At 46.9% G+C, this 19048-nt stretch overlaps 1 protein-coding gene across 50 annotated transcripts in view; it reads right to left on the reverse strand.

Annotated features, from left to right (window-relative positions):
• The window catches only part of LOC110538950 (supervillin), a 35876-nt gene that overhangs the window by 9451 nt on the left and 7377 nt on the right, over positions 1 to 19048 (reverse strand). Inside the window, exons 1-24 of one of the 50 annotated variants that reach the window (XM_090193174.1) lie at positions 17973 to 18156; positions 16989 to 17681; positions 16165 to 16329; positions 15763 to 15936; positions 15160 to 15185; positions 10744 to 10805; positions 9318 to 9466; positions 7422 to 7653; positions 6374 to 6921; positions 5966 to 6074; positions 4553 to 4603; positions 4296 to 4358; positions 4035 to 4109; positions 3793 to 3949; positions 3587 to 3682; positions 3413 to 3493; positions 3036 to 3237; positions 2716 to 2888; positions 2280 to 2396; positions 2025 to 2161; positions 1634 to 1781; positions 763 to 908; positions 341 to 516; positions 104 to 242 (exon numbers count right to left, since the gene is read on the reverse strand). In XM_090193174.1, the coding sequence (XP_090049300.1) occupies positions 104 to 242; positions 341 to 516; positions 763 to 908; positions 1634 to 1781; positions 2025 to 2161; positions 2280 to 2396; positions 2716 to 2888; positions 3036 to 3237; positions 3413 to 3493; positions 3587 to 3682; positions 3793 to 3949; positions 4035 to 4109; positions 4296 to 4358; positions 4553 to 4603; positions 5966 to 6074; positions 6374 to 6921; positions 7422 to 7653; positions 9318 to 9466; positions 10744 to 10805; positions 15160 to 15185; positions 15763 to 15936; positions 16165 to 16329; positions 16989 to 17323 (3561 nt within the window). In that variant the 5' untranslated portion in view covers positions 17324 to 17681; positions 17973 to 18156. Of the gene's footprint in view, positions 1 to 103; positions 243 to 336; positions 517 to 762; positions 909 to 1633; positions 1782 to 2024; positions 2162 to 2279; positions 2400 to 2715; positions 2889 to 3035; positions 3238 to 3412; positions 3494 to 3586; positions 3683 to 3792; positions 3950 to 4034; positions 4110 to 4295; positions 4359 to 4552; positions 4604 to 5965; positions 6075 to 6373; positions 6922 to 7421; positions 7654 to 9317; positions 9467 to 10743; positions 10806 to 15159; positions 15186 to 15762; positions 15940 to 16164; positions 16330 to 16988; positions 17682 to 17972; positions 18565 to 19048 lie in introns of those variants that run through there. The other 49 variants (XM_090193170.1, XM_036938174.2, XM_090193175.1 and 46 more) reach the window with 49 other exon arrangements.

Below are 19048 nucleotides of genomic sequence, written 5' to 3' on the forward strand. Positions count from 1 at the left end.
TGTTGGTTAAGGGCTTGTTAAGTAAGCATTTCACGGTAAAGTCTACAGCTGTTGTATTTAGCACGTGACAAATACAATTTGATTTAATCTTTCTCTAACTAACCTGTGCCTCCTCTACCACCATTGCAGCCGTCTCCTCCTTATCTGTAGCCCAGTCCAGAAACTTCTCCCTGAAGAGGGCTGTCTCCTTGTGCTCAGAGACACAGACAAACAGGGCCCAGTTGGGCCGTCTTTCACCTTGCCTGTACACAAATCACACACATAATGTATCAATGAATACAACAGTATGTATTTAAATGAGGTATTTTACTATGTAAGCGCCTGTGTGGTGTGTACCTACGGCTGTATGCTGGGGTTGCAGTGTGTGGGGTCCAGTGGGTTGACCCTACAGTTGCTATAGTCGTAGGGACCACCCCACACCTGCTGGGCCAGCTGTACAGCCACACTCCTGTCACCAGAGGCAACATCCTTCCCATGCCACAGGTACACCTCGCTGCCAAAGTCAAACACCAGGGCCTGGTAGAGAGACAAGGGAACAAACAGAGACCGAGACAGAGAGACGGAGGAGAGACAGAGAGACAGAGGCAGAGAGAGAGAGAGCCATTCAGAGATCAGATTCTATCTATAGTGTTGAAAATCACACACGAGTTGACAGATGGCATTCCAGTTTATAATCTTTGTATTGAGTTTAAAACCCATTGATTGATATGTAGCACCAAGAAGCTACAGAAACACACAGGGGGATCCAGGGGAGGGACTGACCTCAGTGGATCCCAGTAGGGAGACAGTAGGGATGGCTGCCCAGGCCTGCTCATGGGGTACCAGTCTGTTCTCCACCAGCCTGTACAAACAGTTAGACTCCACCACCCCACTCTCATACAGCTCATCCTCTTCTGGGGCTCCCACTCCTACAGGGAACACACACATATACGATCACACCTACAGTACACAAAGACAGATGCAAATGGACACTTACTGGTTGCTTGCATACTTACGTTCTTGGTTTCTTACTTACTGACTGACTTACTTAGTTTACTGACTGTTTGAATAACTTTGTTTACTGACTGACTGACTGGACTGACTTATAGTTTACTGACTGGACTGACTTATAGTTTACTGACTGGACTGACTGGACTGACTGACTGGACTGACTTATAGCTTACTGACTGACTGACTTATAGTTTACTGACTGGACTGACTGGACTGACTGACTGGACTGACTTATAGTTTACTGACTGACTGACTGAGTTTACTGACTGACTGACTGACTTAGTTTACTGACTGACTGACTTAGTTTACTGACTGGACTGACTGACTGGACTGACTTATAGTTTACTGACTGGACTGACTGGACTGACTGACTGGACTGACTTATAGTTTACTGACTGACTGACTTAGTTTACTGACTGACTGACTGACTTAGTTTACTTACTGACTGACTGACTGACTTAGTTTACTGACTGACTGACTGACTTAGTTTACTGACTGACTGACTGACTGACTTAGTTTACTGACTGACTGACTGACTGACTGACTGGCGCACCTAAAAGGGAGTTCTGGTTGTTTTAATAAGATTTTCACGTTTGTCTACTGAGTGTGTGACAGAGTGGTTGGTGACTAGTTCTAGTCCGACCTCTGTATTGTGTCTTTCCTCCCAGAAGGTTCCAGAAGTCAGAGGCCAGGCTGTTGTCAGTATTGACCCCCTCCTCTAGGTGGATGACCTCACAGGCCAGGCAGCCCAGGTCCCCCTGTGTCTGGATCAACGAGGCCAGCTCTGACGCCTGGACAGAGACAGCAGAAGACAGGCAAACATCATCACCATTTATAACGGACATGAATCAGTGGCTTCACATTGTGTTTAACTGCAGAATGTTATGTATGATATTATTCAAAAGTCATATATAGTTTGAATTACAGACGAATAAGACGCCCAACGGGAACCCCTCATGAACAATACAAGACAGGGATCTAGAGAGTAGACCGTCAGTACGTGATACAATGTGTGTGTCGCGTGGAAGTCGTACCTTGGCTTTCTCTGTGGCGTTGGCGAACTCTCCGCTCCAGAGGATGCAGTGAGTGGGTGTGACCAGCAGGAAGCAGTCTCCACTGTTCAGAGACCTGGCTGTGGGCTCCACCAGACGCACTTGCACATGATGCCAACCTGGCACCATAGGAGACACACACACACACACGTTAAATAGAGAGTTTGTATCCACACACACACATGCACACTCATAAACGCAATCATATGCACGTACACACACACAATATGTGCTGACCTTTGATGTGAATGAGCATGAGGTTGCTGATGGGCAAGTTGTTGCTGTTCCTCACTGATTCTGTGGAAGTGACATCACGAAGGTGGACGTTACTGAAGTCCTCTGTACTGGCCAGACCTGCTAGAGTTCAGGACAGACATGGGACAGAGAGATCAGAGATGAGAAAGTCATAAACAGTATATAAGATGACTGATGAAAGAAAAGAGAGAGAGAGAGAGAGAGAGAGAGAGAGAGAGAGCGAGAGAGAGAGAGAGAGAGAAAAAAAAAAAGACAGAGAGAGAGAAAAAGACAGAGAGAGAGAGAGAGAGAAAAAAAGACAGAGAGAGAGAGACAGAGAGAGAGAGAGAGAGAGAGAGAGAGAGAGAGAGAGAGAGAGAGAGAGAGAGAGAGAGAGAGAGAGAGAGAGATCTCTCTGGTATATGTTAACATCACTCACACTTCTCCACTTGTGTCCTGTTAGTGTTCACGGTAGCCATGGTGACTCTCTCTCCCATGAAGTCCTGTCTGATGTCATCGCGGGCCGCCAGAGCACGCAGAGGGTTCCGGGAGCCCTGGGTCCTACGGGACGGACGCACCGACCGCCTGTGCTGCGCTACTTCTGATGTCAGCCTGCACACACACACACAGACACACCCACACAACACAAAGGGGCATTAAGACACAAACACAGGCAATGAACACACTCATACAATTAGATAGAAGTGTCCATGTAAACACATACACACAGCCCCCCCCCTCCCCACACCCCAAACTCACATGGGTGTGTTGGTCTGGCAGAGGGCACTCAGGTCCTGTTCTGGGTCAGTTCCAGTGGCAGCTCCAGCCCCAGCAGGGAGGGCAGAGGGTGAGTGGGGAGACACCTCCCTGTAGAAACCACCACATGTCTCCTGGTCATCAGGGGTCATGACCTCCTTCTCCCCCACTGAGGTCACCTCCAGGGGCGTGTCCTGGGGAGCGGCTGGGGGAGGAGAGGGGGACAACATGAGAGAAGTTACAGGTATTCTACTTCATTAGGATACTCAAAGCATCACTGAGAAAAACACAGTAAGTGATACAATAGACACTAGTGGATAGACTTCCTCTCTTAATCTGAGGTTTGGACAAATCATCCTAGAATAGATAATAAGACGTACTATTCAACCTGTCCACAATGGAATCCAGTTTGTCGAGCTTTGTGTCCTCGTCCACCTCCATCCCAGGGTGACTGGAGATCTCTGTTGAGAGGAGAACCAGAGGTCAGGGATAGGATCTACAATCACAAACCAGACACAAACATATTTTCTCTTTTCTGGATGGGGTATGTTTACCTTCATATGGGCATGCTGTTGCTGTGGCTCCTGTGGAGGGTCTCTTAGTGTGAGATGGAGGGGTCTCGTCTATGTCTGATACAGGGGTCACCAAACCTGCAATGGGACAATCCCACACAGGTCTGAGTGAGGGAAAGAAAGAGAGAACGAGAGAAAGAAAGAGAGAAAGAGAGAGACAGAGAAAAGGAGAAAGAGGGAAACCTCACCTCTTTTCGCCATGCGTCCGGCCACAGTGTACTGGGCTGAGTCGTTGGCGGCTCCTCTCCCTCTGGTCTTCCACTGCTCCTCGCTGTCCTGTAGGGTTCTCATGCGCTCAGCCACCGACGCCTGTGGCAGCTCCTCCGCTTCTACTGGTCTAGTCTGCTGCATGGGCAGAGAGCGGGATCAGATGCCATACAGTAACACCTACCAGTATGTGTGTGTGTTTTTTTTTGTGTGTATGTGTCACCTTCTGTCTCCATTGGGGCTGAGAGCACACCTGGGTAGGAGAGGAGACCTCCTGGGCCTCATAGGAAGAGCTGGTCTGAGGAGGGAGAGAAAACAGGATATATGAAGGGGAACTACGTCAACATGTTTCACTGCAGTATCAACAGAACTCACATCACAGCACTCAAACTAGTACATTTAAATGGACTATTGAGGGGCAATGGCGTGCAATGGACACACTTCACACTCACACACCTGAACGGGTGCTTGCACACACACTCACCTGATTGTAGCACATGACATATTGAGGTGTACTGTTAGAATAGACAGAGGAAAAGACAGGAACCTGGGAGGAGGATAAAGGAATAAGCCCAGGATTGGGTAGAACAGAATAGAATAGATGTGATATGACTTGGACGAGCAGCATAGTCAACAAACCAGGGTAATAAGTTTGGTTGAAATAACCAAACACAGAGGTTTGTAGGCAATGAGTTGCACTATGTAGGGAATAGGGTGCCACAGAGCCTGCACTCCGCTTACCCAGCACTGAGGGTTGACGACTGGTGCATCATGGGAGATCTCATTGTCTTCCTACAGGAGAAGAGAGGGGGTGTGGTCAGCAAAGCCGAAAAAAAAGAGTGTGAGAGGAGCGAGCAGGTGAAAGGAGATGGCAAACAGGAGAAAGAGAGGGTGAAGAGCGATGAGAAAATGTATGGAGGTCTCACACACACACACACACACACCCACCCACCCACCCCAGAGAACTGTCAACACTGTCCAGCTAAGGGGGCCTAATTGGGTCAAGGGGGTGTACATGGAAGCATCTCAGTCTATCTGTTAACATTCCATGTCATTCAGAGCCATTCAGCCCATTCCTGGGCATTAGCACCAGTAGAAACTGCACCCATATCTAAGTAAAGCAAGGTAGTTCTCAGTGATTGAATACATAGTAAGATATAGGGCTGGTGTAGAGGTGCTATAATATTAAACACATACCATAGTAAGATATAGGGCTGGTGTAGAGGTGCTATAATATTAAACACATACCATAGTAAGATATAGGGCTGGTGTAGAGGTGCTATGATATTAAACACATACCATAGTAAGATATGGGGCTGGTGTAGAGGTGCTATGATATTAAACACATACCATAGTAAGATATAGGGCTGGTGTAGAGGTGCTATGATATTATGATGCTCTTTTCAGTAGAATGGCAAAACTTTAACAAACTCTCAAATTAAGCACTGCTTGCTGAATCAGCCCACACAACATATCTGTTCAACCTTCAAGAACAGATAGGACAGCTAACTAATTCCTCTTACCTGGCCACGCACGAAGGGCACCTTTTTACCTTTTTCTAAATAAATATCCTATTTCGATATCATTTCTGGGCGGCGTGCGGACAGCATCCCCTCTTATCTCCCCTGTGATCGGTCCCCCTGGTGACCCTCATCCTCCCCTCTTTCCCTGGCTGACAGGTTACACTAAACCCACTGGTTCCACCCAGAGGATTAGAGATTACAAGTGGAAGCCAGGGCCTTTTCTCTGGGCTGGTGTGTTACAGTAGGGGCCAAGCCATAGTATCACAGACCCTGAGGACTAGGGATTGTCTGGGAGCCTCCTGTGGATCTATATATCTAAATCTGACTGAGAATGAAATGTCCACAGCTGTCCACTGCTCTGCTTTCCAAGCTAAGACTGGATTTGCCCCACTGTAATTCTGAGCCAACATATTCAAGATGCTAAACACAAGTGCAGACCCAAATCAACTATAAACAGCCAACCAACTGGCTCCGAAACACATGAGCTCAGTCCGTGTGAGATTTCCATTGCAAAACAGTGATGTCAGCATCTATCCACTGCCCACCATTCCCAGTAGCTGCCTGCTCTGACTGAGGTGTGTCTGTGTGTTTAGACTAAAGCGAGGTCCAGTAAGACGGCCGCTGGTCTTACCTTCCTCTGGTCTGCCAAGGTCACCTGGACGTGTTGTCTGGGAGGAGTGTCTCTTCTCACCCTGCCCCCCTTCTCCTCCTCTCCCTCCTCCCTGGAAGCATCTGACAGCCTGCACAGAGGCAGAGGGGAGGTCTAAAAAAAATAGCCATGCAAATCTCTCTCTCGCACACATGCTCACAATCTCACACACACACACACACACACACACACACACACACACACACACACACACACACACACACACACCTAAAAACACAAAGACAAACCTTCCATGACACTCAGCAATAGAGATCCCTCTTGCAGCACACAAATGTCAATACACGCTCAGGGTCACAACGTTCCCTCAACGTTCACACACAAACACATCATTTAAAAGGACTGTATGTTGGCTCTGTGTTAATTGTGTACCTGTCTCTCCCAGAGGTGTTCCCAGGGGGGTCCATCTGCTTTCTCTGTTCAGCCAGGGAAGGCCTCTCCTCCTGGGGGTGACCCTGCTCTGAGGAGGGCCTGGCTGGGCTACACACGGCCACCGTCTCCCTCCTGTTCCTGTTCCTCTGTCTCCAGGGGGCCGAGGAGGCTGGTCTCTCTCTACAAGGCACTGGTACATTGTCATGTCTTTCTGCCCTCCTCTCCTCCACCTTGTTCCCCCTCTCCCCTCCTCCGTCCGGGTCCTGCTGTCTGTCCTCCCACATAGTGTCTCTGTCTCGGTCCCGTACTGGTGCTCCAGAGGCGCTGTTCCTCAGGATGCCTCTGATCTCTCCTGGCTCAGAGTCCCTGCGCTGCTGCTGGCCCTGCTGGGACGGGTCAGGTCCTGTGGCAGGCTCCACATCGGCCCCGGGTCGAGGCTGGGCCTGACGCACCTCACTGGGCCTCAGATTGATGGACTGCTCCTGCTGCCTGTCGGACAGGGTGGGGGACAGGCGCAGCGGGGGCAGTCGGATGGGGCCTTTCTGGAGCTGAGGGAAGACAAAGCGAGGTGAATACTGTCAGAGACATGGAGATTATAGATTCTACTCATCACAATAGTGTAAATTAGTATGAAAACTATAAGAAGAAGAGGTTACTACATATTTCTGAGTCATCCACTTGGACCTGTCTAATTTTAGTGTGATTGAATTGGACGCGAGTGTAGTGTTTCCCCCTGGACAGTGTTATGGTCGATATTGGCTTGATACTGATCAAATAAAACTATTGATCAATCAGGTGCTCACAACAGTTAAAGCACAGAGTGTGACATTCAATTTGGTGTACACATACACTTACTCACTCCCTCATGCTCACGTCAACATCCAGTATACACACACACACACTCACTCACACTCGCGCTCATACACACACTCACCTGTGTCACAATCCACATTTCTCAGCTAAAGAGTGACACACACGCAATTGCCAATCATCTCTAATATTCCCTCTTCCATTCCTCTGAGGATGTCTTGGTCCCACTCCCACTCACCAGGCTGACCTCCTCCACGGTGATGGGCTGTGTGCGGTAGCGTGCCCCCTTCTGCCTGCGTCTCTCTGGGGGGGCATGGGGAGCGGCATCCCCCAGGTTCCCTGGCAGGGACAGCTTGTTGAACAGAGCCAGCTTCTCGCTCATAGTCAGCTTATTGTTCTCATCGTCCTCCCCTGCCTCCGCCTCGGCCTGCACAGCCTGGGCCTCGCCTGACTCTGCTGGCTGGGGGGTGCTGCAAGGACATGGGGTAGATAGGTAAGAGAAGGTGGTGAATGGAAGTCATGGATGAAGAGTTAATAGTTAAAACAGAGAAACAGCCATGTTAATTCAAATGTGGATTGACAGGAACTGTGGAACACAATGTGAGATATTTTTAATGCATGGCAGTAAATCAGTGTTTTAGCCTCCTCTCTGACTGCCCCCTGTTCTAATTAGGGGTAGGAATCTCTCTGTCCTACTCAGTAAAGGTCTCATCATTTTTTTATTTTTTTATTTAACCTTTATTTAACTAGGCAAGTCAGTTAAGAACAAATTCTTATTTACAATGACAGCCTTCTGGGGAACAGTGTGTTAACCGCCTTGTTCAGGGGCAGAATGATAGATTTTTACCTTGTCAGCTCGGGGATTTGATCCAGCAATCTTCCGGTTACTGGCACAACGCTCTAACCACTAGACTACATGTAGTTAGCCAGACAGGACGTCATTATGAGTGAACAAACCCTGCCAGCTCTAGGTTTCCAATAAAAAACGTAATGTAATGGCAAAATGTAGATCTCTACCTAAATAGACATACCCTAAATACATTTTTATCATGAGAGGGCCATAAAAAATGTTTTTACTGTGAGAAATATTAAAATCTCACCTTTCTGGTAAAAATTGTTTTAAATTCCTGAGGTGTAGTCACTTTTGAGGACACAAGCTCAAGAACACAGTACAAATATGATACAAATACAAAATGTTTTATATGATGTATTTCCTACTCAACAAAACTGTATGAATAAGACTTGAAATTACTTAAATGCTTTCTAAATAGTACAATCAAATTATAAAATGACTTGACTATAAGATTTCACCTTCCTTATAACTGTAAAATAAATATTTGTATGTTTAGTGTCTGAAAAAATGTGGCATATTTTCTTAAGGTCTCTCTCGTTTAAAACTTCTGCACCCTTCTGAACATCACACAGGGCTCTAGCTATGCTTCCTGAACTCATTATGAAATGGCCTTTCATCTCATATTAATCCTGTCCATCTATGACAAATATAAATCGTTTTTTTGTTTAATATCTATGAATTATTTTAGGTTACTTTGATAAAGTTGGTGATAAATTGTTATCTGAATGTGCTAGAGCGACAAACCCACGCTCTCCTGCTGCGCTAGGATCTAAAGAATTGCAGGCATGTGCTTTGTCAGCCAGGAGTTGATGGACAGTCGGAAGAGCGAATGAAATGGTAGATGGGACATCCCAGCTTCAAGTGGTGTAAGATTTCACAGCCTGAGTCACACAGGCGGAAGAGAACTAGGGCTGTTGCTGAATGGAAGCCATTTCGATCTCCGGTGTCCACACACTGTTTCATATGTGAAAATGTCAGTCGGAACCGGTACCAAACGCACTCTAGTCCCCTCTTTAGGGGAGTTTACACCTAAGCGGTACCATACCAAAATGCATTATCTAGAATGCTATACATAAACCAAATACCATAAACCGTATCACAATTAGAATCAGTTATGATCTCATGACCATTCCATGTGGATTCCATAACCCACTGGGCAAGGAATTTTAATGTGTGAGAGGCTAATGTTTTTTGCATACAGTATGCCAACACCTCGTTGCCAACAGATACAATATATCCTTGTACATTGACCATCGAGGTGTGACCCTTGACCCTGCTCACCTGGTGGCCACCACCATCTCCTCACAGGTGATTGGCTGAGTGAGTGAGCGGTGCTCGTTGCCACGGCGTACTCTGCGTTCATACGCGACGCTGCCAGAGCGAGGCTTCAGAAAGGAGGAGGCCTCAGGGGCTGCTGACTTCTCTAGCTCCTGCAACAGAGAGAAAGACGGAGACGAGAGAAAGAAAGAGCGAGTGAAATAGTAATTCATAACATTTATGTTCATATTTGATAGGTAATACTACATCTTGAACAATAATGCCTTTGCCACAGGTGTATAATCAACATTTAGATCAAACAGAGCATAAAATAGTGACTGAGAAATGACAAAATGTCCTCTCCTTTTTTTCATTTCTTTCATTGAAAGTGTCCCTCTTTCCTGGAATGTGAATGGAGGTGCAGTAGGCAGAGGAAGTGGGTGCGATAGCTGGTGGATAAACCAGGGATCTGTAAGGTGCTGTGGGTGGCCTATGTAAGAAGGTAGAGGAGAGGGATAGAATGCCAGGCCTGCAGGTCACAGTGTAACCAGAGCTCCCTTAGTAGTGTACCGTTACCCCCCTGGCCCTCCCCTCAGCCCCCTCCCTCCTGGCCCTGCCTCCCTCCTCCACCAGCGAGCCTGACAGGAGCTAGCTGTGGGCTAATTATAACCACCTGTTAATGGCTGTTCATGGCTTGATAGTCCCTGGCTACTTTTCACCTAGGTTTTGACAGATGCTACGTGACTAAAACCCACCAGGAAGTGAAATATTGGGTGGGAGGGGGCAGTCTGTCTTGTTAACAAAACAGACTGCCAAAGGCTACTTAAACAATAAAACATTAACCAATGGGAGTAAACTAAGAACAGAAGGGTCCATCTGCATGCACTCTGTGGTCTGGCTTCCTATATGTCCTATACTACACTCTGTCTGCATACAGTACCTTGTCTTATTCAGGCACCATGTACTAATATATTAGTACAGTACTAAAATACAAGGCCCTGTCTGGATCAGAGAGCAGCACCTGTTTGGCCATTCATATTCCTCAACATTCGTTCAGTGTATTCAGTTCTGCATGCTCAGCCCAGCCTGCTGGCTCATCATCATGTGTTGCTCCATGACTGTAAGGTGAGCAGCCTCTCTCTCTCTCTCTCTCTCTCTCTCTCTCTCTCTCTCTTTCAATTCAATTCAAGGGGCTTTATTGGCATGGGAAACATATGTTAACATTGACAAAGCAAGTGAAGTAGATAATAAACAACTCGCTCTCTCCTCTCAACATGGGCTCTGTCGTGTCTGTTGATGTGCTGTTGTGAGACATAAGCCCGGTGTAGCCCCCCTGGTCTCCATGGTGATGACCTTTTGTGATCAGGCATGGAGACGGACAGCATGGTACAAGGGAACAGGGAGGGGGTCCTGTTTCACAGCCAAGGTTGAGCTAGATGGACGTGCTTACTTTAAACAGAGACATCTTGGCCGCCACACTCATCTTGGCTCTGTCGTCTGTCTTCACATCAGCTGGGGGGGGGGGGGATACATGACATTAAATATATACATCAAGTCAGGCAAACAGAGGTAAATACATTAGAGGTAAGTGCATACACACTCAAAGACACACTAAATCCCTGTCAGCCTGTCTGTGTCATCAGCAGGGGTATCCTTTTGGCATCCCTGAGCCTGTCAAACACATTAAGCCGAACCCTCTAAATAAAAATAGGCAAACAAAAAAATGGAACAGCACCCCCACACACCTTGTGATCATATAGCAGTCCCTGTCATACAGAAAAACACAGTTAACCTGCTCATAGTAGCCTGGGGAGAGATACAGTCCAGAGAGGCTACCTGTTAGTCAAGCCGCCAGTCCACTGCGACACAATGAGATAGACAGATCTCTGTGACTGATCCCTTCATGTGAGGCCATCGCTCTGCACCTGGCACTCACTAGACTGTCACATGGCACCACCACCACTATCTCTCAGCTGGCACGGCTAGCTGCCTGCTTCTCCTCTCACCTGGCCTGAACTTAATGACCACACAGTTCATCCTTTTGACCAGGCAGTTGGGTAGTTGGACAGCAACACCGATCGAGTGAGTGTCAACTGTCTCTGTTGTTTCTAACACTGCTCTCAATGGCCATTTAATCATGTATTTTAGGTGGACAGTCAAATGAATGCATGAGAGAGAACTTATTGGACAGCTACTGCGTACAAGCGGGGACTATTTTTTATAGTGGCGGTGTGGTGCTCAGGCATGCTTTTATGGCTCATAAATCCATCGCCACCGAGGAACTTCAACATTCTACCGTCACCCTGTGCCCATCTGGGTCTGGTGGAGTGTTTAAAAATAAAAGCCCTTGATTTATTTGATGTTCTGTTTATTATAGATGTTCTATAAAGGCAGCTACAAAGTGGGGTTGAGTGTAAGTAGAGGTCAGACTATATTCATCAGGCTTACTGTTATAAATGCACTGTTATACAGTAGCTATTAGTTGATATTACAGTGGGGCAAAAAAGTATTTAGTCAGCCACCAATTGTGCAAGTTCTCCCACTTAAAAAGATGAAAGAGGCCTGTCATCATAGGTACACTTCAACTATGACAGACAAAATGAGAAAAAACATTTCTGAAAATCACATTGTATGATTTTTAAATAAATAAATAATTTGCAAATTATGGTGGAAAATAAGTATTTGGTCACCTACAAACAAGCAAGATTTCTGGCTCTCACAGACCTGTAACTTCTTCTTTAAGAGGCTCCTCTGTCCCCCACTCGTTACCTGTATTAATGGCACCTGTTTGAACTTGTTATCAGTATAAAAGACACCTGTCCACAACCTCAAACAGTCACACTCCAAACTCCACTATGGCCAAGACCAAAGAGCTGTCAACAGACAGCAGAAACAAAATTGTAGACCTGCACCAGGCTGGGAAGACTGAATCTGCAATAGGTAAGCAGCTTGGTTTGAAGAAATCAACTGTGGGAGCAATTATTAGGAAATGGAAGACATACAAGACCACTGATAATCTCCCTCGATCTGGGGCTCCACGCAAGATCTCACCCTGTGGGGTCAAAATGATCATATGAATGGTGAGCAAAAATCCCAGAACCATAAGAGGCTTTGACCTCTGACATTTGATCTCTGTCATTGCCAACAAAGGGTATATAACAAAGTATTGAGATAACCTTTTGTTATTGACCAAATACTTATTTTCCACCATAAATTGCAAATAAATTCATAAAAAATCCTACAATGTGATTTTCTGGATTTTTAGTGAATGACCTGCAGAGAGCTGGGACCAAAGTAACAAAGCCTACCATCAGTAACACACTACGCTGCCAGGGACTCAAATCCTGCAGTGCCAGACGTGTCCCCCTGCTTAGGCCAGTACATGTCCAGGCCCGTCTGAAGTTTGCTAGAGAGCATTTGGATGATCCAGAAGAAGATTGGGAGAATGTCATATGGTCAGATGAAACCAAAATATAACTTTTTGGTAAAAACTCAACTCGTCGTGTTTGGAGGACAAAGAATGCTGAGTTGCATCCAAAGAACACCATACCTACTGTGAAGCATGGGGGTGGAAAAATCATGCTTTGGGGCTGTTTTTCTGCAAAGGGACCAGGACGACTGATCCGTGTAAAGGAAAGAATGAATGGGGCCATGTATCGTGAGATTTTGAGTGAAAACCTCCTTCCATCAGCAAGGGCATTGAAGATGAAACGTGGCTGGGTCTTTCAGCATGACAATGATCCCAAACACACCGCCCGGGCAACGAAGGAGTGGCTTCGTAAGAAGCATTTCAAGGTCCTGGAGCGGCCTAGCCAGTCTCCAGATCTCAACCCCATTGAAAATCTTTGGAGGGAGTTGAAAGTCCGTGTTGCCCAGCAACAGCCCCAAAACATCACTGCTCTAGAGATCTGCATGGAGGAATGGGCCAAAATACCAGCAACAGTGTGTGAAAACCTTGTGAAGACTTACAGAAAACATTTGACCTCTGTCATTGCCAACAAAGGGTATATAACAAAGTATTGAGATGAACTTTTGTTATCGACCAAATACAGTGCCTTGCGAAAGTATTCGGCCACCTTGAACTTTGCGACCTGAACTTTGCGAACTTTGCGGCCACATTTCAGGCTTCAAACATAAAGATATAAAACTGTATTTTTTTTGTGAAGAATCAACAACTAGTGGGACACAATCATGAAGTGGAACGACATTTATTGGATATTTCAAACTTTTTTAACAAATCAAAAACTGAAAAATTGGGCGTGCAAAATTATTCAGCCCCTTTACTTTCAGTGCAGCAAACTCTCTCCAGAAGTTCAGTGAGGATCTCTGAATGATCCAATGTTGACCTAAATGACTAATGATGATAAATACAATCCACCTGTGTGTAATCAAGTCTCCGTATAAATGCACCTGCACTGTGATAGTCTCAGAGGTCCGTTAAAAGCGCAGAGAGCATCATGAAGAACAAGGAACACACCAGGCAGGTCTGAGATACTGTTGTGAAGAAGTTTAAAGCCGGATTTGGATACAAAAAGATTTCCCAAGCTTTAAACATCCCAAGGAGCACTGTGCAAGCGATAATATTGAAATGGAAGGAGTATCAGACCACTGCAAATCTACCAAGACCTGGCCGTCCCTCTAAACTTTCAGCTCATACAAGGAGAGGACTGATCAGAGATGCAGCCAAGAGGCCCATGATCACTCTGGATGAACTGCAGAGATCTACAGCTGAGGTGGGAGACTCTGTCCATAGGACAACAAGTTGTATATTGCACAAATCTGGCCTTTATGGAAGAGTGGCAAGAAGAAAGCCATTTCTTAAAGATATCCATAAAAAGTGTTGTTTAAAGTTTGCCACAAGCCACCTGGGAGACACACCAAACATGTGGAAGAAGGTGCTCTAGTCAGATGAAACCAAAATCGAACTTTTTGGCAACAATGCAAAACGTTATGTTTGGCGTAAAAGCAACACAGCTGAACACACCATCCCCACTGTCAAACATGGTGGTGGCAGCATCATGGTTTGGGCCTGCTTTTCTTCAGCAGGGACAGGGAAGATGGTTAAAATTGATGGGAAGATGGATGGAGCCAAATACAGGACCATTCTGGAAGAAAACCTGATGGAGTCTGCAAAAGACCTGAGACTGGGACGGAGATTTGTCTTCCAACAAGACAATGATCCAAAACATAAAGCAAAATCTACAAATTACAGGCCTCTCTCATCTTTTTAAGTTGGAGAACTTGCACAATTGGTGGCTGACTAAATATTTTTTTTCCCCACTGTAGGTTTGGGTGTTAATATTAACGGTTGTTTATGAGTGAAAATTGAAAAAAGTTATTCCTTCTGACCCGATGTTGTCCTCCCCCCTTTTCTTTCTCTCTCTCTGTCTCTGTCTGTCTGTCTCTCTCTTTCAGCTACTGTGTGATGACAAACGCCTATTACAGTAGCTGGCTGAGCCATTTTATCACACGCTACTTGTAGAGACAAGTGCTGATCAGAGAGCTTTGCCACCTCCTATCGCCTATGTCGGCATTTCTGTGATATAGAGAGAGTAGAGAGAGAGAGGGGGGAGAGAGAGAGAGAGAGAGAGAGAGAGAAGGAGAGCGAGAGAGAGCACATGCTCTTCTTTGTCAGTGTTAAACATTAACACTGGCAAGCCACACAGCACTATGCCTGTGACCCCCCCTCTCTCTGTCCCTCTCTGTTTCGCTCTCTCGCCGTGTGCCTCTCTCTCTCTCTGTCCCTCTGCCCCACTCAGTTAACACAGAGGCAGTACAGAGGCTGTACAATAGGCAATGGATCAACCGTTTTTGTGTGGCAAAATAAAACAGGCCATGCGAGAGCCAGGTGGGCGGGGTTCGGTACCTTTAGCGTTCTCCTCTTCCAGCAGCCTGTGGGGGGGGGGGGGGGGGAGAGAGAGAGAGAGAGAGAGAGAGAGGGAGAATCAACACGAGGTCATTGGCAGAAACATGCACACAAGACAAAAGATGAGAGGAGTTTGACCATGCTCATTCCTGCCTGGTGTAATTCTCTCTTTTCACTCTCTCTCTGATGTCTGTGCGGGTTACTGTATCTCACACACAGGGTCATATCTGCATGCTCAACAAAGCAACACTGTTCATGTCATGGTTGCTATTAAGCGCCATGAACAGATGCAAACATACATGCAAATCATGCCTCTTGCCAGTGTACCAAGGCCAAACTATTTCAATAAATAACCACGAGGACCACCAAAAGCGATGCTCCGATATGAGAGGACAGCAAATATCTGGGAAGCATTTACATGCACGCAAACCATTATCACAAACTATCAAAACAATCAGCAAAGAAAAGAACCACGGCAATGGCACAAAACACTGCAAACCTCTCCACCTGAAGAGTAACCAAACTAGGGCAGAGCCCCAGGCTTGACCTGCATGCTCTGATACGACATGGTTGATATGGCTGGCCTCAGCACACAGTCCCTACCCGCCACTCTCCTGCACCTCACAGGCTGTGATCGGCTGTGTCCTGAAGCGCTCGTTGGTTTTGCTGCCCCCGCCTGACACCCCAGGGACATAGCGACGGGTGCGCCGCCGCCCCCCCTCCGAGCCCGGCTTTACAGCCAGGTCAAGGGAAGAGGCCGCACGGCCACTGTCAGGACTACTATCCCCACCCACAGAGGAACAGGGTGAGCATCGGGAGAGAAGGGGAGAGAGAGATGAGAAAAAAAATCTCCAACTGGAAGCAGTGGGACAACTCCCACTGACACACACACACCGCAGACGCATGCAAACAGAAAGAAATAGAAGACTGACACCCACCCATATTCAGAATAACAACACACACACACACACACACACATAGGCCGTTTCATGCAGGAGACCCTACACTTTCTCAGGCTGTGTTCCAGTCCCAGTCTGCTGCAGCAGGGCACACCTCAACTGGCCCACCGACACCCGCGTTTGCAGCTGGGCCGCGTCGGGTCCAGGGGTGCCTGGGGGAGCTAGGGGCTCCACCCCACTCAACACGCCGGCAGAGTCAGAAGAACACTTCCTGGAGGCGGGGGAGGAGGGAGGTGGGAGAGAGGTGGCGTACGGAAAGTGGCAAACTACCACAACTACACCCATTCCTAACGAGCACCCCTGACAAAGTATTGTACCTCTTACAGGAAAGGGAGCCCAGGTCAGGAGGGTGTAAAACACACATGGAGGAATCAACGGGATCTCTGCTGTACTAGTACTGCATGACGCTGGGAGTCGGGTTTAGCTCGCTCCATATGAATTAGCAACAAAGGCCATAGAGCACAGGTGAACTCTGACAACTGTTTTACGAGGCTGAAAGGTCGCAGGATAGAGTTTTCACTGGAAAAGGAGCTTGGCGACTGGAAGGGGATTGTTTTAAGAGGTGGTTACACATAATATGGTTGTTTCTATTCATCAATCTGTTGTCAGGGAACAGGGAAAAGAAACATGGCCTGATACTGTATAACACAGCAATTCACTGGCCAGCCGGCATTACCTGCATACGTTCACCATAACTAGCTTCAGTGGTCTGAGTCAACATGTGGGGTGACATCACAGACAGAAAAAAATAAAATTGTCAGTGTCTGCCACCTGTCTGCTGCATCACTCTTTGTTTACTTGTCTTCCCGATGCGGTTGAGACGGATCGTCACTACTGATTGGCTAATGGCTACACATGGAAGGGACTCACCTTTGGAGGTATGTTGGGTCTGCACCGGTGTCTGCCTCAAAGCCGTTGGAGAATCTCCGAGGTTCTGACTCCAGAGGGGTGTTGCTCTCCAAGTGGAGGCCCCTCTGGCCACCCTCCGGCCCCCCCGCTCTGCCGTTCAACCCCCCAGAGAGGGTCCTGTCTGTGGAGGGAGGTGCACTGTCTGAGTTCATGAGAGCCCCATCCCTCCTCACCCACTTGGATGGGAGCTCCTCCATGTTGCCATAGCGTTCTTGCAGCTCCCGCCTCCTCTCGGCCTTGTAGCGGGCGATCCGCTCCGATCTGGGCTCCAAGTCGGGGTTCTCGATAGTGTCCATGCTGCCTGTTCCACTCCCTGTCTGTCCGTTAGTCAGAAGGTCTCAGTAGGTCTCCTTTAACAATGACCTGGGCATTGATGACTCAAACCTCAAGAGACTCCCTCCTTACGTCACTTCTCAGCTATCAGACACCAAAGGATAAATGGATGTTCAAAAATCAATTCCTCCTCCAGTAAGTTAGTGTGTGCTCCAAACAACAGCAGACACCAGTCAGATATCCTAATGTGCTTCACCAATCAAAAAGTCCAAAGTTGGCATGTGGAACCAATCAGCACCTCCGTCGTTGGCATTGGGAACGTCTTCTTCCAGTCAGCAGGCTGTCAGACAGACGAATCCTTCCTTTGAGCTCATCGCTCTACTGAGACAGAGGGAGCAATAGAAACATCAGCTAACTGCGCCATCCCACTTTCTCAATCAGTTAGCCACACATTCATTCCCTACCAGCTGAATAACTCATTCACCGTGCGTGTTCTTCGTTAAGTCAACCACCGCGACATAAACAGAGCACCAGCCTACAAGTGCACTATTAAATCAAATAACATGTCGCTATGACGACAACAAACAAAAAAAAGCTAAAGAATTTACAGTCGCCAGAATTTACACAGGTCTCTCTCAATTCCACATCGCATTGGACCAAAACAAACCATACCTAGTTGAAATGTCCCTTATAAAGTCAGCGTCTTGCTTCATCTCATTTTATCACAGCATGCCATCCGTAGGCAACCAGCTACATTATCGTTGCCCCCTCTTTTCCTTCCCACGCCCGTCTCCCTTCTCTCCTCTTTCCTGCTGAAGCCCTGTAAGTTGACCTGTTGGAGGCTGCTCTGCAAAGCAGAAATATCCCCTTGCACTGAAACCCTACACTGCCAGCCAGCCAGCCAGTCAGCTCCACTTCAGTCCTACAGTACATGGCTGACTGTCTGCAGGTTGGACAAGATCAGTCCCTCCTGCTTTCAACGTTAGTTAGTGCCTTCCTATGTTAGCGAGCTGAAAAAGTTGGAGTCGCTGTCCGGCAAGCACTAAGTTCATCAACAAAACTAAATATTGCATTTACAAAGTAAATAATATTTCAAAGAGGTATAGTTTGCTGGTTGTTTAAACCCAATCATGGTTCAGGTAGGCTACAGCATTCATTCTGATCCTCTACCAATAACATGGTACTAAACATGTCATTGGGAATGTATGTCCCTCGAAATGTCCCTGAGCAGGAATGTCCATGATCACTCATCTGACAGTCTAATGTCTCTCTCAACAAGCAAATACATGCAAAACCTCCATCCTGGTTACTAGGTTGCCTGGCTGTTTGAACACAAACAAGGATCTGAACCACTAAACATACAGTTGAAGTCGGAAGTTTACATACACTTAGGTTGGAGTCATTAAAACTTGTTTTACAACAACTCCATAAAATGACTTGTTAACAAACTATAGTTATGGCAAGTCGGATAGGACATCTACTTTGAGCATGACATGAGTAATCTACCCAAATCAATCCCAGAAAAACAGCAAAGGACCTTGTGAAGATGCTGGAGGAAACAGGTACAAAAGTATCTATATCCACAGTAAAACGAGTCCGATATTGACATAACCTGAAAGGCCGCTCAGCAAGGAAGAAGCCACTGCACCAAAACCGCCATTAAAAATCCAGACTACGGTTTACCTGCACATGAAGACAAAGATCGTACTTTTTGGAGAAATGTCCTCTGGTCTGATGGAACAAAAATA

Source organism: Oncorhynchus mykiss, chromosome 12 (assembly GCF_057628025.1).
Source record: "Oncorhynchus mykiss isolate SJ-2025 chromosome 12, ASM5762802v1, whole genome shotgun sequence".
In the NCBI taxonomy this organism is placed as follows: Eukaryota; Metazoa; Chordata; class Actinopteri; order Salmoniformes; family Salmonidae; genus Oncorhynchus; species Oncorhynchus mykiss.